General features: G+C 52.6%; 1 protein-coding gene across 3 annotated transcripts in view; it reads left to right on the top strand.

Moving 5' to 3' along the window:
• The first annotated feature begins 592 nt into the window (after positions 1–592).
• DGKK (diacylglycerol kinase kappa) overlaps positions 593–22,771 on the top strand; it is a 154,074-nt gene continuing 131,895 nt past the window's right edge. For 2 of the 3 annotated variants that reach the window (XM_077825821.1, XM_077825822.1), the window contains exon 1: positions 657–790. In XM_077825821.1, the coding sequence (XP_077681947.1) occupies positions 779–790 (12 nt within the window). In that variant the 5' untranslated portion in view covers positions 657–778. Of the gene's footprint in view, positions 791–22,771 lie in introns of all 3 variants that reach the window. The other variant, XM_077825820.1, reaches the window with a different exon arrangement.

Raw genomic sequence — 22,771 nt, 5'->3', positions numbered from 1 at the left:
AGGGGTGCATTTGGGACTGACGGGGTGGGGGATTTGCTGCGGGTCCCCCGAGGATAGGACAGAGTGTTCTTGTTACTGCCAAGGGGTGAGATGCCCTGGCTGGAACTGCACCCAGCAAGCCCTGCAGGCAGCAGCATGAAATAAAAAGCAGCCCGAAAAGGAAGCTGGGCTTTGCACAATTGTTGTGATCGGAGGGTGAAAAAAGAGGAAGAGTTTGGAGGAAAAAAAAAAAGTTTGACAGCAAAGCAGCTGTTTTGTATTTTGACATCCAGGGTGAATTTCAGAGGCGAGGAAGTGCCTGCATTTCAAACTACAACCTCCCCAGAGCATCCAGTTACAAACCTCCATGTGCTTCCAACCCCACTGCTAGCCCTCCCCACCCCCCACCCCTCCCATGATCTGAATGTCTCATGGGGACATGGGAGGGGGATCCCACGGTGGCAGGGGAGCTCTGCGAACTGGGGCCCAAGTGCTGGGTCTCTCACAGAGCATGTCGCCTTGTCCTTTTTTGAAGGTTTGTAGGAAGTGGAAGAGCCCTGAGCCCATCTGGGATCTGCACCTCAGTCGCACGCCTCAGTGAGACGCTCTGGAGATGGCAGAGAAACTGGTCCCTGGGGACTTGTTTTTCAGGAAGGCTAGGGAGTCGGTGTCTTCCCTGGACTCTGACAAGCTGGCCCCGGCCTCCGCTGAAGGAGCTGGCGAGGAGTCCTCTGACAGTGAGGGTGAGCAGGAGGGCAGCTCTCACAAGCTCATCAGGAAAGTGTCTACATCGGGGCAGATGAGGAGCAAGGTAAGGGAGCCAGGGCCCATTGATGGGAGCTGTGTCTCTGTGCTGTGGTGGGGCAATGACCAGGATGTTTGTGGTGAGACCTCAGGGTGGAGGGAACCGCCGTGGCCAGGCCGTGAGGTGAAGGCCAGGTTTATCAGTTCCTCGGCTGGGGGGTGTCAGGGCAGCTCTCCTTCAGTCAGCACAGCTGCCTGATGAACACCAGCCAAGGATGTTGCCCAGCACGTGTTTGTGTGAACAACAGCTCTTGTGTAACACAGGGCAGAAATGTTCTGCCGGGGCCAGACCCCAGGGAAGCAGCAAAGGAAGCTGCAACTGGGTCCAGTCTGCACCCAGAGTCCAGATGATGACAGGTGCCTCCCTGCAGAAACAGGAGCAGAGTGATGCCAGAACAATACAACTGTGGAGCTGGAGTGGGGTGGGACATTGCTCCCAGGAAGCCAGGCTAGAGACTGGGGCTGATTCCCTTCTCACAGCTGCATGAATCAGGAGGCTAGCGGGCTTAGGCAGGTGTAAAACTGGTGTCAGGGTATTCAGGATCAGCTCCTCTACATCCATATGTTGGGAAAGGGTGAAAAGGAACCCAGATCCCACCCCAGCTTTAGAGACCCAAGAGCTGTCCCTTTCAGAGGAAGGTGTGAGGTCCCCTGAAGCATCTGGTATTGGGTACTAAATTATCTGTGGGTACTTGGCTCCCAGGTTTCATTTCAGCTCAGTGCAAAGATAGGGACATTTGGAAAAATGAGATCTGGGTTTGGATTTCAACACCCACATGATTTGGGGGCGTGAGAATCTGAGGGTTTGATTGTCTCCTCAAAGAGCAGGGGTCTGTGATTCAATCAGGTCATTGCTCCTCCTAGCTAAAACTTTCTGTGTCCCAAAAGGAGAACTGAGTCCCTCACCTAGACAGAGAGACAGAGGGGTGCGCATATGGGGACGGATCGAGGTGTGCGCATGTGGGAACGGATAGAGGGGTACGCATATGGGGATAGATAGATATACCTGGTGGCAGAAATTGTAAGCAAGGATTTGTAAACGTGTTCTGTATTCTTATTATTTATTTGTGTTGTTGTGATGCCTGGAGATCCCAACCATACATACATAATCTAACCTCTTGTAGCTCTGGTATATAGGCCATGTTGGATCCCCTATGGATAGCCTCTCAGATACTTTAGCCACTCAATTAAATTCTCTATAAACTTGTCCTGATCTCATCTGTTGAGAAAAACCTTCCAGATTTTACATACTGGCTGGTTGTTGTTGCCTGGGATTCAATGAGAGCTTGGGGAACAGAATAGCAATAAATGCCTTTTTGATAGGACCTACAACAAACAGTGTTGTGAGTTCCCCCTGCTGCCTCAGCAGCACAGCCAGGGGTCTGGTGATGGTGCAGTATAGATAGCGAGGGTAGCAATAAAAGTAGTTAGCTCTGTTTGGAACACAGGTGAGACCGAAAGAGTCTGTGCTGGACAAATGGCAAAAATAAACCAATTAGCAAGAGACATTTCATTTGATTTTTTTAAGAAGATCTTAGAAACAATAGAGAAAAAAATCAATTATCAGCCATTTAAAAATTAGTTGATAAATGTTCTTTGAAATCCATCTCCAGACAGCACCCAGAGACAATGATTGTTACTGTAAAAGATTTAGATGTTTGTATGAGTCAAAACAGCATCTGCAGTTAAACTGGGGAAGAGTAAAAACGACAAGAACTACTAAACTTCATGCTGCAGGGCATAAACCAATTACCAGCTAGGGGGTCAGGAAGGAATTGTCCCTAAGGAATAGCACTGCAGAGTGCGGTGCACCGGGTTACTCTGTCCTCCGAAGCATTTGGCAGTGGAGACAGGAGCCTGTGCTCCATGGACCTTTGGTTTGCTCTGGAATGGTAGGTCCTCAATTCTTATTAAAATGTGTTATTGGCAGCACCGCTCATCGCAAATTGGCAGATGAGAAATGAAAGACAAGCCATTCCCAGAAGTGCCGCAAAGGGGAAAACAAACATGGCAGATGTCAGGAAGGTGGGCCTGGAAAAGTGCTCAGGGAAGCAGAACATATTGTCTTGTTTATGTCTAATAGCATTTAAGATTTATCTTCTTTTCTTGCGTGTGCATATAAGGTCAGATTCTGCTCTGATACATCAGTGTCAATCTGGACATCAGTGTCAATCTCCATTTAAGTCAATAGAGAAACTTGTTTTACACCAAATTAACTAAAATCATAATGTGGAAGCCACAGAATATGTCAGAAGAAAAATCAAAACAAGGAAAGTTGCTTCGAGCTAATGTGGCGCATCTACACTGGAGATTTGCATTAGTATAGCTACAGCTCAGCAAAAATCCCTCCTACTGAGAAGTCCTGAAACTAGCTGGGTCAGTTTCCCATTTGTTTCTCGTCAGTTTCACTCTCTGGCTCCCTGTCCCTAGCACAGACCCCTTGTGTTTGCAATTCCAGCATTGCAGGGAAAGGTTTCAATAATGCCTGTGTGAAAAAGATGGCACGCCCTCTCCCCAATTCCCCCTGTTTTTGGGACGTTAACATGAGCCGCACGGGGAAATACCTCGTCATATCTGCCCTTGGTAAGTTTTAAAAAAACAGAATCTAAATCTGGAGTTTAGAATGAGTTGTTAATAATGTTCCTGAGGGCTGCCACTCATCCTGAAGCTGTCAGCACTGTCTCCATCCTACCCACATCCTACAATGTTGCCACCTGAAAATGTATTGAGGGCGAGCAAAGTGCCCCCTCCCCTCCCCAGGACAGTGTGATGCCATCACATGAGTAAGTGAGATGGCCTCTCTCCTCTGCGCTATGGGGTGGGCAGTGTTGGCACTAAACTTTGAGGCAGGATTGTGCCGTTCAATGGAATTCTGTTGCCTGAGTGCCGGAGGAAACAGGGGTATCTAGTGTACTGGATAAGATCAGAGCAGGCTCGGCTGGTGCTCTAACAGGCAGATGTTCTGGGCTACTGAGTCAGGAGCTGGGTTCTAGTAGCAGTGATCTCTGCCCAGGTGAACACCATGTTGCTCATCTGTGCCACCAGTCTGCTCATCTGGACTGGCATCAGCTGAGCTTTGTGGGTAGCTCAATCCAACTCTTTGGGCTAGAGGACAAGCCCAGGTCCATGGGTGGGGGGGCATCTCAATACTATGATATGACAGCTCCAGTAATGCATTTAATCACAAAAAAGAAAATAAGGCCTGTTGGCACAGGTTCACCGCTCTCTGGCCAGACTGCCTGGAAGGGCACCAGGCCTCAGAGAGGTCAGTGACTGCTCTAAGTACCAGATGGTTGCCGCTGGCGGGGGGAACATGCTGTGGGAAGAGTGGTGGAGGATAGCTGGGAGATAGATGTGCATGGGGTACAAGGGCCAGGTTATGGCTGTGAGGAAACTATAGCGGGGACCAGGGGAGCTAAAATACAGCAGATCAAATGTTAAAATGTTCAGCAAGTGATTGAGAAGGGAGGGTTTTGTACAGGATCTGTCCATTGCACCCGGGGGGGGAGAAGCCATGTGCAATGGGTGTATTTGCCAGTGTCTTCGGCTGGAGGGGGTGTCTTCCTAGGCCCTCCATCATGCAGTGTTTTTCAAAGGGACTGAGCCCTGATCAGACAAGCTTTGAGTGAGCCTCTCTGGGCTGTGGAATCAGTGACAGCAGCAGCAAGGCCTATTGTGTTAACATGCACGATTTCCCAGGATGAGTCACTGCTGCAGTCACCCACAATGAAACAAGCTCATCGCATGACGGTGTTGCTTGGCCGGGCTGGGATTCACACATGTCAGCGATAACCGAATAACATGTGGAGGGCACCACTGAACTAAGTGAGCCTTGAGCTGTGTGGGGGCCGCTCTTCCCCCCCCAGCCTTGCACTGGAAGTGGTCATTTGCTCCTATGCAAAGCAGGTGGAGAGCTCTGATACAGGGGCATTTTGCCCCCACGTGGCTTGGGAATAAATGACCATGCACAGCTGGTCGAGGGGGAATCTGTCCCAGGGCTTTTCCCTCTCCCAGTAAGTAGAGAAAAGAGCAGGCTCCCTGGAGACACAAGCATCTCCTGGCTCCTTCCCTCCAGGTGCTGGGATGGTGCTGACACTAGTTAGAATAACACGAGCTGGTGATGGAAAACTGTAGTAGTCTGCCCTGACCCCGTCGGAACAGTGCTGGCGTGCTCCTCCAGACTCTCCTCCAGGGCTCTGTGCAGTCTAGTTATAAGTGGGATGCTTTTCCTCAGCCCAGTAGCTCTCTCTCCTAGGGGCTTTTCCTGATGCTCAGTCTAAATCGGGGTGGGCAAACTTTTTGGCCCAAGGGCCACATCGGGGTGCGAAACTGTATGTATGAAGGGCCGGGTAGGGAAGGCTGTGCCTCCCCGAAGAGCCTGGCCCCCACCCCATCCACCTCCCTTACTTCCCTGTCCCCTGACTGTTCCCGCCCCCCCAACCTCCGCCCCATCCAACCGCTCTCCGTCCCCTGACCTCCCCCAGCCCCCGAACCTCCGCCCCATGCAACCGCCCCCTGCTTCCTGTCTCCTGACTGCGCCCCGGGACCCCCTGGCCTCCTTACCATGCCGCTCAGAGCAGCATGGCTGGCCGCCGTGCCGCCTGGCCGGAGCCAGACACACTGCCGTGCTGCCCTGCATGAGCGTGCAGCCCCGCCACCCAGAGCACTGCCTTCCCCGCTGTTGGCTGCAGAGGAGGGGGAGCAGCGGGGGAGGGGCCAGGAGCTCAGGGGCTTGTCTTCTAGCCGGACGTGGCCCACGGGCTGTAGTTTGCCCACCTCTGGTCTAAATGCTGTGTTTAAGAACTGCATCCCCATTGAACTGTCCTCCCCGCGCTGGCGATATGGGGCTCAGGACTGAACACTACTGTCCTGATTCCCCCACTGCCCTGCCTCTTGAGGCCCCCCTGATTCCCTGCTGGCCCGCCCCTTGGGGGCTTCCACTATCCTGCTCCTGGTGCAGTCGTTTACCTCCGTGGAGAGAGCTGTGATGGCATTAATTCTGGAAATGTTCCATGGATGAGAAAGCTAAACAACATCAATCGGGCTGGGAAAAAAGGTTTCATTTGCTGATGAGCAGGACAAACTCCCTACAGGGCTCCCTGGTGAGACGGAGGGGCAGAGGGAAAGTTCCAGTTGGGCAGCCATGTATGGGATGGGAATGAGCAAGTATCACTGTAGTGGTGAACCCATGGCCCCCAACGCCCTGGCTGGGAAGGGACGCGCAGGGCACTGGAGCTGGCATTGGCTGCTGTTCACTTGGAATTCCCACGCAGGGCAAGCACGCTGGTGGGTTGGCCCTAACTTTGCCTGACGGCTGTCTAATCATCTGATGTTTGCTGATGCCTGCATGAAGGAAGTGCCTTATGGCATGCTGCCATGTGGGTAGCTCTGATGCTGCCAGGACAGGCTGGGAACCTCTGCTAATCTGGGTGGCATCCTTACGCAGGGAGAGAAAGAGTCACCTGCCAGAAGCCTGAGAGAATCAGCAGAGTGTGCGGGTAACACAGGGGCATCTGCCCCAGGCCTGCTCAAGGGCCACGTTGGCCACTTGTTGATCGCAGCTATGGACTGGGGCGTCTGCAGATCCCAGCATGCATTGCTGCACACCAGCAGGTGAAGCATTGCATGCTGGGCCTTGTGGCTCCGGGTGTATTAATGGGAGGACACTGCTGCGTTCTGGGAGCTGCAGATGGCATTCCACAGTGATACAGAGCAGGGATGGCCTGGCCTTTGCCCAAGTCAAGCTGTGGCTGGGGGCTGGAAGGGTCCCAGCAAGGAGAGCAGCCTCTGGCTCTCTTTGGGATCAAACATACCTGTTTTTCACTAGGCAGCAGCGCTTTGCCCTCTGGTAGCTGCTTTCTCCTGCTCCCTGAGCCCACTGTGAGGTCTTGGGCCCGTATTCACTATCCCTAAGGGAGTGGGGGCCTTTGCACCTCACCTGTGTGCTGCTCCTGGGGGCTGGTTTGAGCCCTAGCATGGGTTAGTGCAGTGTGATGGCTGTCGACAGCCCCAGCAGCTGGAGTTCCAGGAAAGTTGCAACCATCCCCTCCTTCCTGTGACATGTTCCCTGCACCATGGGCTCCTGTGGGAGGTGGCGATGGCTCTTCTCCTCTCAGGACTCTCCCTATGCCCAGGGCATTTCTGTATAACCCCTTTGTGGCAGCTGGAATGACGGTGCCATCACAGCATGTGTCTGAGCTGGAGGGATGGGCCAGAAGGCTATCAGGCTAGTGACTGCAGGGAGCAATCCTGCATCAGCAAGAGGAAGTAGAAATTAGATCAAGGAGGCCTTCTCTTGTGGTTAGAGCATGGAGGAGTCAAAGGAGTCAAGGTGACCTGGGTTCTAGTCCCAGCTCTGGGCAGAAGTGTTGTCTAGTGGTTGGAGCAGGTGACAGGGATTCAGGATTCCTGGGTTCTACCCCATCACTGACTTGCTGTGTGAAGTTGTGTAAATCATGCTTCAGTTTCCCCATCTATAAAATTGTCATTATCTACCTCTTCCCTCTATAAATTCCATGGTTCTGTTGCAAAGGCAGATATTGTTGCTAATTAGCAGTGAAGGATGAACCGCAAAGAGTTTGAGGTTCAGTTCAGAGGAGCAGCTAAAAGCTTGGATGCTAAATCTAAAGGCTCTTGGGTTTGCTGAGCTGGGATCTGAAAACAGTCTCTCCTGAGACTTCCAGTCCCTCCTGCGATGAGCACTGTGAGATCAGGGAGTTTTGGTGCTTCTGTTCCTGGTGCAACCCTCGCCAAGCCGGAGGAGCGTGAGAAGTGAATGAAAGCAACACCGTGTAACACTGAATTGGAGACCTCAAGCCAGGCTGAGTGCATGGAGCGTGTCTAGCCCTTCCCTGGCACTTATTGAGCAGAAATAGGCTGGTGTGTCGGAGCTGGATGGCCGGCTGTGCACAAGGCACCCTGCCTAGAGTGACGCTTTCCTCGCCATGAGAGCATAGGGGCTGGTGTCTGGCAGTGTGGAGAGCTTGCCAGCTGAGACCCAGGAACAGGAAGATGCTTGTTAGTAATCTGAGCTCACCCTTTTGTCAATTCCAAGCTGTAAAGACTCCTCTGACAAGAAACAGCTCTGCTGAGGGAGGGAATGTGTTCTAGTGGTTAGAGCAGGGGCCTGAGAAGCAGAACTCCTGAGCTCTGATAATGACTCAGTGTGCTCAGCTTTGGACAAATCACTTCCCCTCTCCATTCCCCATTGTAAATTGGGGATAACGAATTGGAAAGCTGAACGCCTTCCTGTCCCGAAGGAGCTGGGAGGGGCTTGGGGCGGCGGATGCCCCGTGGAGCCTGTGTGGGACCTTTCCAGCCATTTGTCTTTCTGGAGAGCAGAAGAGGAGGCCAGGTGCGGTGGGAGCAGAGGAGCAGTCTTGCTCAGAGGCAGAAATGGGCCCAAGCCAGGACTCTCCCAGGAGACACTTCCAAAAGCCCACCCTAGGGAAGTCTGGGTCTGGACCATGTGAGCAGAGGACTCAGTTCCCAGTGGCATCCTGCAGACCACATGGATTGGCTCTCTCCAGCATGGCTGAGCGGGGGAGGACAGGAGAAAACTGAGCACCACCCTCAGGGAGCGTGTGCACCAGCCGTGCCAGGGGCTGAAGACAGAATGTTCTGCTGCTGGCACAGGTGGGCTGGCAGGGGGATGCCCATTTGGTGTATCTGTCTCTGGCAGGTGGCCCTGTGGAGCCGTTCACGACACGCTCTCTGCATTTGCTCCCTTGATGAGCTGCCTTATTTATCTGGCGCCTGCACCGGTCTTATAAAGCAGACGCGCGACTGAGCCCCCACCCCATGGTCACGGCCCCCCCTTGCCTTCGGTGCCACATCCGCAGGGGGTGTCGGCCCTTTCCTTCAGGCCGGCCCTGCTAATTGGGCGGTCGGAGTAGGTGGTGTTGTCACCCCCAAGCAGAGGAGATCTGGGCTTTGCAGCAGTGTCAGGACAGCCTTGCCCCTGCCCTGCTCCTCACCAGGCTAATGGAGCTCGGGGGGGGGGGGGAGCAATGCTGGTAGCAGCAGCGCTTGCTGGTGAGGGTGGCAATGCTTTCCTTGTTCTGAGGCCAGGGAGCCATGCTGGCCTAGGGACGGCTGAGGGGGGCCACCCCACAGACCCTGCCTGGGCCGGGTGAGGGGGTTCCCATGGGCGATCAGCAAGTGCTAAGCTCTGCTGATGGGCTGGGGGGAGGCTGCCAGAACTCAACTCACCTGCCCCTTACCTGGGACGTCAGAGACTCCGATTCCTCATGGGGCCCTGCTGGCTTTACTGGGCTGGTGCATTCACAGCTCTTGTGGCGAGCGCTTGCAGCTCAGAGTGGGAGGGAAGCACAGGGAGGCAGGGCCGGATTAACCTGTTATGGGCCTGGTGCCAAACATATTTGTGGGCCCCCATGGAGGCAATGGAGCATGGCATGGGGAGGTCAGTCCCCAGAGCGAGGGGCCAGCCAGGGGCACTGGGGCATGGCATGGCAGGGGTGGCCCCGCTCTGCCCAGCCCAGTGCGAGGGCACTATTTACAAACTGGCAATTGCCAGACGCACAGTGGCCTGCCCAGCCCTGTGCTGCCAGCATGCCCCTTCCCCTCGGGGGTAGGCCCACGCTGCGCCACACCTCCCCGCCCAACACCAGAACATCCCCTGATTCCCTATGGCCAGAGCCCCCCTGGACCCACTATGCCCAGCACCACCCCTCACAAATGCACAGCACCCTGCACAACACCACCTTTGCCCAGCGCCCCCATGCCCATAGCCCCACCACAACTGCCCAGCACCCCCCACAGAACCCCCACTCCCAGGTGCCCCAACACACACATCTTCCCTGCAACCTCACGCCCAGCACCACCCCGGAACCTCCCTAGGGTGACCAGACAGCAAGTGTGAAAAATCGGGACGGGGGTCGGGGGGTAATAGGAGCCTATATAAGAAAAAGACCCAAAAATCAGGACTGTGCCTACAAACTCAGGACATCTGGTCACCCTAAACATCCCAGAGACCCACTCCCCACCCCCTGCCTCCCAGCCGCACTCACTGGCCCTGCTGGGAGGCGACTGTGTCTGCTGGGCTGAGCCAGCAGCACAGCCAGAGCTGGTCCCGGGGGCGGGAATTGCTCCAGCCCTGCGGGAGGGGCGCAATCAGCCAGGCCAGGGCCTGCCCCAGCTGGGCTCTCTCAAGATGCACTTTCCTGCAGGAGCCCAGGCAAGCCCCCCACACTGTCACCCTCTCCCCACACCTGGCTGAGACTGGCCAGGCTTCTGCACCAGTCCCATGCAGCTCAGCTCTAGGGAGACAGGTGGGGCCCCACAGGGGGTGGGAAGCAGAGACTGCCCAGAGCTGGAGGTGCACGGGAGTCCAGCCAGGGGGCTGAGAGGAGCAGGGAGGTGGGGTCAGGGGGCGGAGAGGAGCCCTCTGTCTGAGGAGCAAGTGATGGGCGGCAGGGAGCCAGCGGGCTGGCGGGCTCTCAGGACGCAGTGCAAGCGGAGCAGGCCGGGGCCCCTTCTAAGCATGGGCCCGGCTCCATGGAGCCGCTGGTCCCATTGTAAACCGGCACTGCAGGGAGGAATTAACCCCGCCCCACTTGTGCCCTCACTGCCCCTGCCCTGGGAGTTAACCTAGCCTCACTCATCCCCCCGACTGGGAATTAAGGTATGTTCTCTTCTAGGCTGGGGCAGGATCAAGTAGCCCTTGGCCATCCCTGGCAGGTGTTGGTGTCCCTGGCCAGGGCTCTGGCCATGCAGACTCCAATCACTGCCTCGATGCCACAGCTGGTGGAAATTTCCCGATGGAAGAGTTTATGTCGGAAAATGCTGATTGCACAAAATCGAACCGTTTTTGCGGGATGGGGTCGATTTCAGCTACATTTCGGTGGCAAAATTGTTGCCCTGTTTGGTTTGGATAAGGTCAAAGCTCTGTGTGTGAACATCCCCGTGTTATGGCCCAGATGATAAAGTGGAGACGAGGCGCATCAACCCCACTGAAGTGAAATGGGGCCATCACGTCATTTCTGGAATTCCTTTCCTGGGAAATTTTGCGATTTTGACTTTTTGCTGGGATTTGGGCTGGAGGCAAATTTGGAAATTCTGGCGTTTCCTGGGCAAAGGAAATCCTGAGTGTGGAGCAGCTCTAATAGAGTCAGAAATATTACGGGCCATTTGACACTGAGCCTGACCGTCCGCACAGCTGCTCTGAAAGGGGTTCGAGCTGGAGCAGAGCTTTTAGAAAGACACCAAGGTTTGATTTAAAGACTCCAATGCAGTGTCTGAGGAGTGCCAGCACTCTCTTGGGGAGGGTAGGATTATCGAGAGGAAGGGGCTCAGGGCCCTGGGGTTGTGCATGAGTGGGAAGAAGTGCCATAGTACCTGGATGAACAGGGTGGTAAGTGGGTTACAGTGTCATTAAGGGTCAATCCATTTTCCAGTGGACAGGTGTCAGTGTGACAGATCTAATCCCTCCCCGACCAGCCCAAAGCACAATGCAGCATGGCAGGTTCTTAATCGGGAAAGGAGGCTAAGGAAGAAATCGCACCTGTCTGTGGGTAGCTCTGCTCTTCGCTGCCTCTCCAGTGCATGCACAGAGCTTGAAATGGGGAAGGGGAGGGAAAGGTGTTTAAAAGGAAAGGTTCCTTTGATCTGGTTTGTTTAATCATATCCCGTCTTTGTGGCAGTCTCATGGGAGCACCCAGTGCAGAAGGTGGGATCTCTCTCTGCCCTTCTGGAAAGAGGAGACCAGGTGCGGTAGGAGCAGAGGAGCAGTCTTGCTCAGAGGCAGAAATGGGCCCAAGCCAGGACTCTCCCAGGAGACACTCCCAAAAGCCCACCCTAGGGAAGTCTGGGTCTGGACCATGTGAGCAGAGGACTCAGTTCCCAGTGGCATCCTGCAGACCACATGGATTGGCTCTCTCCAGCATGGCTGAGCGGGGGAGGACAGGAGAAAACTGAGCACCACCCCCTACCCCTCAGGGGAAAGGGGAGAGCTGTTGAACCTTTCACAAAGAGAGCTTTTGTCTCAACTGTTATAGGGTGTTTGAGTTAAATTTGTTTTAATAAATATAAACAGGGTGAATAAAACATAAGAATGACTTTCCCTGTCAACTAATCAGTTTGTTACCACTCTGTGAGTTCTCCCATTGACCCTTGAGTTCACTAGCAAAAATAGGTCAGACAAGACCTGAATTTCTAAGGAGAAAACAAGCAGAAAAGCAACCTATTGTAATCTTCATTAAATTTTATTGGGTAAGGAGGAAACCGATCCACATCTCACCTTTAGTCACAGCATTTAGCACTAGGAACAACTGCCCACAAAGCTAGGAAAGGCAGTTGCTCCAAGGTCTAGTGCAGTGGTTCCCAAATTTGTTCTGCTGCTTGTGCAGGGAAAGCCCCGGTGGGTCGGGCCGGTTTGTTTACCTGCCGCGTCCGTAGGTTCGGCCAATCACGGCTCCCAGTGGCCGCGGTTTGCTGCTCCAGGCCAGTGGCAGCTGCTGGAAGTGGCAGCCAGTACGTCCCTCGGCCCGCACTGCTTCCAGCAGCTCCCATTGGCCTAGAGCAGCGAACTGTGGCCACTGGGAGCCACGATCGGCCGAACCTGCGGACGCAGCAGGTAAACAAACTGGCCCGGCCTGCCGGGGCTTTCACTGCACAAGCGGCGGAACAAGTTCGGGAACCGCTCATCTAGCACTTAGGTGAATACAGGGAGCATCAGTCTAATCGCAGGTTGGGTAGGAGTTGGGAACCAACGAGGCCTTTAACTCAAATCCTCAAGCAGCTTTCTCTCCCCCAGGGTCTCTGTCTTGAGGAATAGAGATGCTGTTCCACTGCGGAGAGTCAGAGGCCTCGTCTACATGCACATGTGACCTGGTGTATTAAACCAGTTTACTTAAACTGGTGCCAGTCCCTGTGTGAGTGCTCTTGTTCTGGTTTAGCTTAAACCTGTTCCTAATTGACTTAACCTCACCTGGAATAAGCCTGGTTTAAACCAACGTGAATGTCCACATGGCCTTTGGAGTCAATTTAACTCAGTCGGTTTGAAATCACCCCTTGAGGAGAATCAGTGCAGCTCTGTGTGCAGACAAGCCTGGAGGCTGAGCGCTCAGGTCTTCAGCTCACCCACCAGAAGGGCCTGGGACTTTGCTGCGACTCCAGGCCATGGTGCTACCCAGACTCCTTAAATGCACTCTCTTTACCCACAGGGAAACTTCTCATCTGCCTGCCTGCCTGCCTGCCTAGGTACTTTTGTGTGCAGTGTTGTCTGTCTGCCTAGGTAGATTTGTGAGCCCTTTATCACAGCAGACTCTGTGCCCCAGGGGGTGGCGTGTGCAGTCTCTATGCTCCTGGAGGTGGTATGCTGCCAGCATATTGTCCCCTGGCACATGCCCATTACATTTCACGGCTCACAGCATGAGTCCATTGGGGCAGCCTGGGGGAAGCTTGCACTGCTGTTGCCCCAGCTATCCCTGGTTCTCTAGTCATGGAGAGGACACCAGCCTCCAGGGCTGTCAGTCTGGCACCAGCACTGAAAAGAAGACAAGAAGTGTGTGCATGCGGGTGGGTGTGAGTATGTGAGCCTGTGAACGTGTGCGTGTGTGAGGATGCCCAGGTGTGACTGTGCATGTGCGAAAGTGTGCACAGGAGTGTGAATGTGATGGGGTGTGGGGGGGTGTGTGTGAATGTACATGTGTCTGTGCGTGTGTGCACATTTGTAAAGCAGGTAAAGAAGTGCCATTTAGCATCAGCACCGTGTCAGTTCCCAGCTCTCCTGAAAGCCCAACTGCCTCCAAACTGGGCTCATCCTCCGGCCGGATTCTCACATGCTCCTGTGGCTTGTAGGGTCACCACTGCCCTGCTAGTTGTAACCCAGCTTGTGTCATGTCTGTACCCAGGTCTGCACTAGCTAGGCTTTACGAGTGTAGCTGTACTGGTGTACTACGCTGGCAAAGCATTATACTGACATAGCTTATTCCGGTCCCCTGGGTGAAACAAGCTTCACCGGTGAAAGCACAGCTTTGCCAGTGTAACTGTGTCTGCACTAGGGGTGGTGTGGCACACCCCTGTCAGTCAGATCACACCTCTTCACGTCCCTGTCTGACACTGCTAAGCTCTGTTGTGTAGTCCTGGCCTGTTTCTGAACCTCCCAGGAGTCCCAGATCAGCAGGGATGGTGTAGAGTGAACACTTGCCTCCTTTGTGGTGTATTTGTGAATCATGAAATCAATAGCTCCAGCCCTGGCAGGATATGAGTAGGATGGAAAACGACCCACGGAGCTGACAGTGGTGGCTGAGAATTCAGGTCCCGGTGTGTGGGCAGCACACATTTGTTTTCTCTCACTGCTAATGTCTTTCTACCTGCTTCCATCTGGTGCTTGGCAGCCCAAGTCAGGAAACATGGAGCAAGCCGCTGAGAGAAACCTGCTCTAACCTGCTTGCCCACAAGTTAAAGGCTCTAATAGAAAGCAGAGATCTTTCCTTAACCCCTTCCTTAGTCGCCCATTCGAGCAGCCTCACCGCTATCCAGGGACAGGCGGTGGACTGAAGCCCCTTCTGGGAGTGGTGGAGAGCTGAAAGTGACATAGATGAGCATGAGAGACCAGAACCTAGACGATATCAAAGGGCTGCATTGACCTGGCCAATGGGGTCCTTTATATCTGTTCAGTGTCCTTCTGCCAGGGCTGCTGAAGCAGAGGCTTGAGGGGAAGTGAGGACTTCCCTTTGGCTTTCCCTTGCTAGCAGGGGCCTGATTCCTTGTGATCAGGGGAGTGGAAGCCAGCAGCATCAGTAAAAGCCCTATGTGTCTGAAGTGGCATGGAATGGATACTGCCTGCCTGGCTGGCAGCATCCATCTGGCTGCCTGCCCGGCCTTAATAAGCATTAGCCCAGGTGGAGCCATCCAGCATATTGCTGCTTGAAAGCTAATCTGTCACACTCTCCAAGATGATGCTCACCAGCTGCCAGGCCTGATGAAGGGCCTCAGCTACCAGCTTCCTTCCCCACTGCCTTAGGTCACTGCTCCCCACTCCGCTCCTGCAGGGGTTGCTCTCCGTAGCCCACCAAGTTCCTGGTGATTAGTGCTGCAGCCGGTACAGTGCTTTCCTGTGGCAGCCCAAGGACAAGCTGCATCGGAAAGGGCAGCTGGTAGGATCACGGGTGGGCGAGCGGAAAGGACTTCGGAGCTCACAGAATGGGGAAGGGAGGGGTCGGGGGAGGAGAATAGTTGTCATTCCCTGGTCAATAAGGCAGCAGGAGGACCTGGAATAGCGCCTGGAACTGAGTGGTGGGCTGGGGTTGTATGTGGGGCTGGGAAGGCAGAGGGCTGGGTTGTTGCTGGGTCATCTGATCTTGAGCAGTGGTTGCTGCTTGTGCAAAGGAAGATCTCAGCCAGGGTGCTGGCAGGGAGGTGTATCGGGAGGGCTCTGGGCACGCTGTTGGTCTGTAATGTAGCTCAGAATGTCTGGAGGGGACAAGGGGGGGCCTCTAGTGGTACTTCTGGGAATAGTACTTCTTAGTACAGGAAGTACCGGTTGGAAGACACTGGCTGGAATCCTGTACAGGAAGTTGTGTGTGCCCATGCTGGGAGAAGGGATTTGCTAACCACACACCTGCTGGAAGGGTACGTCAGGCAGAAGCTGCCTCCCAGGCTCACCTCAGGCTTCTCCCCAAACATGGGGCATTGAGCAGTTGTTTGTGCTTCAGTTTGGCCTTGAATATTTTGCTTGACCCTTAGTCACTGCCTTGGAAGGGTTCTTTGGAGACGTCCATTTAATACCTTCAGCCTCGTTAGCCTGCAGAACTCCCCGCTACAAGATGATACTGAGTCAAACTGCTGATATATCATAAAAGGATTATCTTCCATTGTTGTTTGCAGTGCTGTTGTAGCTGTGTTGGTCCCAGATAGTAGAGAGACAAGGAGGATGAGGTAATATCTGTTGTGGGTCCAGCCTCTCTTGGTGAGAGAGTAGCTTGAAAGCTTGTCTATTTCACCAAGAGAAGTTGGTCCACTCCTAGATATTCCCTCGCCCACCTTGTTTCTAGAGAAGGATTAGGCACAGATATGGGGAGAACCGCTCAGTGCCTGCAGGACACCCCTAGAACACAAGGACTTTCCTTGCTACAGGGCACGAGCAGGAAGAAATTTCCTCCCATGAGATACGAATAAAAAATCCAGTGTTTCAAGGGAGTTTGACACCTCCCAGTGCTTGGTGCTGGCTATGCCAGGCTGAGGACTCTGCATCAGCTCACTGAGCAGTTCTGCCGTGGCAGCTCCTGCCTTCCTAGAGACCCTTATCAAGGCAAATTGCTCTGGCTAGCATGTCAGCCATGTCAATGATATTTGTGTCACCCACCTTAGCACAGGAACTTTGTCGCCCTCTAGTGGCTGGTGCACATAAGAGGTTAATGAGTCAGCTGCAGGTGCTAGCTCGGTGGCTTGGGCCTTTTGCTCAAGCAGCAGCGGATTGTGCTCTTAGTGCCTAAGTTTCATAGTTCAAACCCCAGTGTTGGCCCAGGTGGGGTTGGTTACATTAGCTTGGGGGAAACATGTGCAACGGGGTTTTTGTTTTGTTCCCTTCCTTAGCCATATGGACTCCGCGTTCTCTCCTGTGTAATTCCTCTGAATGCTGCATCTCAGCTACTCTGTTCCATGCCCCAGATTCTGTACTCTCCCTTGAGGGGTGAGGAGGGTCTCGCCTGCCCTCCCAGCCCCTGAATGCATTCATTTGCAACCCTCCTGCATTCAGCCCAGCGGCATGCCAGGCTCATGGCCCCCCAGGGTGGGGTCCGTCATGGGGCAGGTTGTGGCTGCTGTACTGCTTTAGCACATTCCCTTTGCTCCTCTGCTGCCGGGCTGATCTGGAACAGCCAGGACAGTTTATCACTGCTGCTACCCCTGGGTAGAGCTCCTCAGAGCATGCATTACCCAGCTCCACCCCAGGAGCCTGCTGGGGCTGGGACCCCAGTGGGGTTTTGCCTGTCAGGTGGGCCTGGGCTCCTGCCTGAAATTGTTCCAGTTTCCTCTATGGCTAGGATGAGGTGACCAGAGCTCGTGTGTCAGGGGCTGCTCAGACGCAGGGTCAGCAAGGAAGAATCCCCTCTCCCTCCCCCTCCCCACCATAAAGCATTGTACAGTTGGGCACAGAGGGGGGAGCTCTGCTAAAGGGGAGCCAATGGGGGCTAGTGGATGGAGCACTGGAATGGGATTTAAGAGTTCCCTGCACTTCCCAGCTCTACCACTGGCCTACTGGATGACCTTGGGCAAGTCAGATCACTTTCCTGTGCCTCACTTTCACCATCTGTAAGATAGGTGTCGTGATACTGCCCTGTGTTGTAAAGTGCATTCAGATCTCCTGATGGGCAGTGCCGTACGAGAGCTAAGGATTATTACCTCTTAGCAGGAGCAGAGGGTCTATGACATACAGTCGGGCAGTTCTGATTCAGTCCAGTAGAGGACAGTACTATGCACACACAAACTCATGACACTTTTAAAAGGCAGGGCTCTGACGTTCGCTATCTCCACTGCACAGTGGCCAGAGGAACGGAGCCTGGAAAAGGCTGTCATTTCCTTCGCGGGGAGCTAGCTCTTTCTGCTGTCTTCTCCCATGGGCTTTCTGGGCATCATGGGAGGGCCAGAGCCAAGGGGCAGCACTAATGTGCTCCAGCCACTAGTGCGAGGCCTGGGTAGTGGCTGAAATGCTGCTCACCATCATGCCTATGGGATCTGGCCCTGCAGGTGCCGTGTCTGGGAGCTTCCGCTGAGCACCTGAGAATTCAGGGCCTGGAGAGGCTGCCAGAGCAGGGCCATTGTTTGCTTCTTTGTGCATGAACATTGTTGGTGATGGCAGCCGTCATGTGCTCTGGAGAAGGGTGGATTTTAGTTCCCCACTGCAGCATAGAACAGAGGGGGAGCAAGGGGCCAGGAGAGGGTTTTTATGTAGGTCCCACCAAAATAGAGCTGTCACTGGGTGACTGGGCCCAGTGCAACTGTGAGTGGCCAGCTGCCTCCCTATTGGAGTTAAGAGAGCACCTGGGCCATATAAATGGGCTGACTGAGAACAGATAGGGAGGCAGAAAAGGGCAGGTGAGAACGACATGTGGAACCTCTCAAGTTACAGGAAGGCTGGTGCAGAGGCCCCTACAGGAGCAGAGACAGCTTGGTCAGGAGGCCCATCGCTGTGCTTCTGAGGCCAGCTGCACGCGGGCACCGGTGATGGGGCTTTGAGATGCCAAGACCCATCCCAACAAGGAAGGCCAGCAGGCAGAGCACGGGCGGGCGCTGCCTCCCATCCCGGAGCACGCTCTATGACAAGAACCTTTGTTAAAGTTCTCAAGGCAGCATGGCCAACTTCAAAACTCTGGAGATTCTTAATAAACTAACAACTCTGATTCTTTGCTGGCTGGTATGTCAGCCTTTAGGCTGCACTCAGGTGATGTTTTCAAGCTTTTCTGTGCTGGGGGGGCTGGGCACTTACTTTTTTAATATCAGAGGGGTAGCCATGTTAGTCTGGATCTGTAAAAGTGGCAAAGAGTCCTGTGGCACCTTATAGACTAACAGACGTATTGGAGCATGAGCTTTCTTGGGTGAATACCCACTTCGTTGGATGCATGTAGTGGAAATTTCCAGAGGCAGGTGTAAATATGCAAGCAAGAATCAGGCTAGGGATAACGAGGTTAATTCAATCAGGGAGGAAGAGGCCCTCTTCTAGCAGTTGAGCTGTGAACACCAAGGGAGGAGAAACTGCTTTTGTAGCTGGCGAGCCATTCATAGACTTTGTTTAATCCTGAGCTGATGGTGTCAAATTTGCAAATGAACTGGAGCTCAGCAGGTTTCAGAGTAACAGCCGTGTTAGTCTGTATTCGCAAAAAGAAAAGGAGTACTTGTGGCACCTTAGAGACTAACCAATTTGAGCATAAGCTTTCGTGAGCTACAGCTCACTTCATCGGATGCATACTGTGGAAAATACGGAAGATGTTTTTATACACACAGACCATGAAAAAGTGGGTGTTTATCACTACAAAAGGTTTTCGCTCTCCCCACCCCACTCTCCTCTGGTAATAGCTTATCTAAAGTGATCACTCTCCTTACAATGTGTATGATAATCAAGGTGGGCCATTTCCAGCACAAATCCAGGGTTTAACAAGAACGTCTGAGGAACAGTGGAGGGGGGGAAAGGAATAAACAAGGGGAAATAGGTTACTTTTTATAGTGAATCAACCACTCCCAGTCTCTATTTAAGCCTAAATTAATTGTATCCAATTTGCAAATTAATTCCAATTCAGCAGTCTCTCGTTGGAGTCTGTTTTCGAAGTTTTTTTGTTGAAGGATAGTCACTTTGAGATCAGAAATCGAGTGACCAGAGAGATTGAAGTGTTCTCCGACTGGTTTATGAATGTTATAATTCTTGACATCTGATTTGTGTCCATTTATTCTTTTACGTAGAGACTGTCCAGTTTGGCCAATGTACATGGCAGAGGGGCATTGCTGGCACATGATGGCATATATCACATTGGTAGATGTGCAGGTGAACGAGCCTCTGATAGTGTGGCTGATGTTATTAGGCCCTGTGATGGTGTCCCCTGACTAGATATGTGGGCACAGTTGGCAACGGGCTTTGTTGCAAGGATAGGTTCCTGGGTTAGTGGTTCTGTTGTGTGGTATGTGGTTGCTGGTGAGTATTCGCTTCAGGTTGGGGGGCTGTCTGTAGGCAAGGACTGGCTTGTCTCCCAAGATTTGTGAGAGTGTGGGATCGTCCTTCAGGATAGGTTGTAGATCCTTGATAATGCGTTGGAGGGGTTTTAGTTGGGGGCTGAAGGTGACGGCTAGTGGCGTTCTGTTATTTTCTTTGTTAGGCCTGTCCTGTAGTAGGTGACTTCTGGGAACTCTTCTGGCTCTATCCATCTGTTTCTTCACTTCTGCAGGTGGGTACTGTAGTTGTAAGAATGCTTGATAGAGATCTTGTAGGTGTTTGTCTCTGTCTGAGGGGTTGGAGCAAATGTGGTTGTATCGCAGAGCTTGACTGTAGACAATGGATCGTGTGGTGTGGTCAGGGTGAAAGCTGGAGGCATGTAGGTAGGAATAGCGGTCAGTAGGTTTCCGGTATAGGGTGGTGTTTATGTGACCATCGTTTATTAGCACTGTAGTGTCCAGGAAGTGGATCTCTTGTGTGGACTGGACCAGGCTGAGGTTGATGGTGGGATGGAAATTGTTGAAATCATGGTGGAATTCCTCAAGGGCTTCTTTTTCATGGGTCCAGATGATGAAGATGTCATCAATACAGCGCAAGTAGAGTAGGGGCGTTAGGGGATGAAAGCTGAGGAAGCGTTGTTCTAAGTCAGCCATAAAAATGTTGGCATACTGTGGGGCCATGCGGGTACCCATAGCAGTGCTGCTGATTTGAAGGTGTACATTGTCCCCAAATGTAAAATAGTTATGGGTAAGGACAAAGTCACAAAGTTCAGCCACCAGATTAGCCGTGACATTATCGGGGATAGTGTTCTTGACGGCTTGTAGTCCATCTTTGTGTGGAATGTTGGTGTAGAGGGCTTCTACATCCATAGTGGCCAGGATGGTGTTATCAGGAAGATCACCGATGGATTGTAGTTTCCTCAAGAAGCCAGTGGTGTCTCGAAGGTAGCTGGGAGTGCTGGTAGCGTAGATCCTGAAGAGGGAGTCTACATAGCCAGACAATCCTGCTGTCAGGGTGCCAATGCCTGAGATGATGGGGCGCCCAGGATTTCCAGGTTTATGGATCTTGGGTAGTAGATAGAATATCCCAGGTCAGGGTTCCAGTGGTGTGTCTGTGCGGATTTGATCTTGTGCTTTTTCAGGGAGTTTCTTGAGCAAATGCTGTAGTTTCTTTTGGTAACTCTCAGTGGGATCAGAGGGTAATGGCTTGTAGAAAGTGGTGTTGGAGAGCTGCCGAGCAGCCTCTTGTTCATATTCCGACCTATTCATGATGACAACAGCACCTCCTTTGTCAGCCTTTTTGATTTTGATGTCAGAGTTGTTTCTGAGGCTGTGGATGGCATTGTGTTCTGCACGGCTGAGGTGGTGGGGAAGTGATACTGCTTTTCCACAATTTCAGCCCATGCACGTCAGCAGAAGCACTCTATGTAGAAATCCAATCTGCTGTCTTGACCTTCAGGAGGAGTCCACCTAGAATCCTTCTTTTTGTAGTGTTGGTAGGGAGGTCTCTGTGGATTAGTATGTTGTTCAGAGGTGTGTTGGAAATATTCCTTGAGTTGGAGACGTCGAAAATAGGATTCTAGGTCACCACAGAACTGTATCATGTTCATGGGGGTGGAGGGGCAGAAGGAGAGGCCCCGAGATAGGACAGCTGCTTCTGCTGGGCTAAGAGTATAGTTGGATAGGTTAACAATATTGCTGGGTGGGTTGAGGGAACCATTGCTGTGGCCCCTTGTGGCATGTAGTAGTTTAGAAAGTTTAGTGTCCTTTTTCTTTTGTAGAGAAGCAAAGTGTGTGTTGTAAATGGCTTGTCTAGTTTTCAGCAGTTTCTCTTTGAAGTCTGGTCCTGAAGTTTTTTTGCTGCAGGATGGCTACCTTTAAATCTGCACTTGTGTGTCCAGGGAGGTTGAAGTGTTCTCCTACAGGTTTTTGTATATTGCCATTCCTAATATCTGATTTGTGTCCATTTATCCTTTTACGTAGGGACTGTGCAGTTTGGCTGATGTACATAGCAGAGGGGCATTGCTGGCACATATTATATTGGTGGACATGCAAGTGAATGAACCGGTGATGGTGTGGCTGATCTTGTGGCTGATCTGGTTAGGTCCTGTGATGGTGTCGCTGATGTAGCTATGTGGGTAGAGTTGGCATCGAGGTTTGTTGCATGGATTGGTTCCTGAGTTAATCATAGAATCATAGAATATCAGGATTGGAAGGGACCTCAGGAGGTCATCTAGTCCAATCCCCTGCTCAAAGCAGGACCAACCCCCAATTTTTGCCCCGGATCCCTAAATGGCCCCCTCAAGGATTGAGCTGACAAGCCTGGGTTTAGCAGGCCAATGCTCAAGCCACTGAGCTATCCCTCCCTCCAGTTAGAGTTAGAGTTAGAGTTACTATGGTGTGGTGTGTAGTTGCTGGTGAGAATATGCTTCAGGTTGGCAGGTTGTCTGTGGGCAAGGCCTGTGAAAGTGAGGGATCATTGTCCAGGATGGGTTGTAGATCACTGATGGTGTGTTGGGGAGGTTTTAGCTGAGGACTGTATGTGATGGCCAGTGGAGTTCTGTTGGTTTCTTTCTTGGGCTTGTCTGGCAGCAGGAGGCTTCTGGGTACATGTCTGGCTCTGTTGATCTGTTTCCTTATTTCCTCGTGTGGGTATCATAGTTTTGAGAATGCTCGGTGAAGATCTTGTAGGTGTTGGTCTCTGTCTGAGGGGTTGGAGCAAATGCGGTTGTACCTCAGCACTTGGCTGACAATGGATCGTGTGGTGTGTCTGGGATGGAAGCTGGAGGCATGAAGGTAGGCATAGCGGTTAGTGGTTTTTCGGTATAGGGTAGTGTTAATGTGACTGTCACTTATTTGCACCATGGTGTCTAGGAAGTGGTTCTCCTGTGTAGATTGGTCCAGGTTGAGGTTGAGGGAGGGGTGGAAGCTATTGAAATCATGGTGGAATTCTTCCAGGGTTTCCTTCCCATGGGTCCAGATGATGAAGATGTCATCAATGTAGCACAGGCAGAGAAGGGGCGTGAGTGGATGAGAGCTGAGGAAGCGTTGTTCCAGGTCACCCATAAAAATGTTGGCATATTGTGGGGCCATGTGGGTGCCCATAGCGCTGCCACTGGTCTGAAGGTATATATTGTTACCAAATTTGAAATAATTGTGCGTGAGGATAAAGTCACAGAGCTCAGCAACCTGTTATGCTGTGGCATCATCAGGGATATTGTTCCTGACAGCTTGTATTCCATCTGTGTGTGGGAGGTTTGTGTAGAGAGCCTCTACATCCATGGTGGCTAGGATGGTGTTTTCTGGAAGATCACCAATGCATTGT

The sequence above is a fragment of the Eretmochelys imbricata genome, chromosome 9 (genome assembly GCF_965152235.1).
Source record: "Eretmochelys imbricata isolate rEreImb1 chromosome 9, rEreImb1.hap1, whole genome shotgun sequence".
In the NCBI taxonomy this organism is placed as follows: domain Eukaryota; kingdom Metazoa; phylum Chordata; order Testudines; family Cheloniidae; genus Eretmochelys; species Eretmochelys imbricata.
The sequence above is the reverse complement of the archived record's forward strand: the minus strand, read 5'-3'. Positions and strand labels throughout refer to the sequence as shown.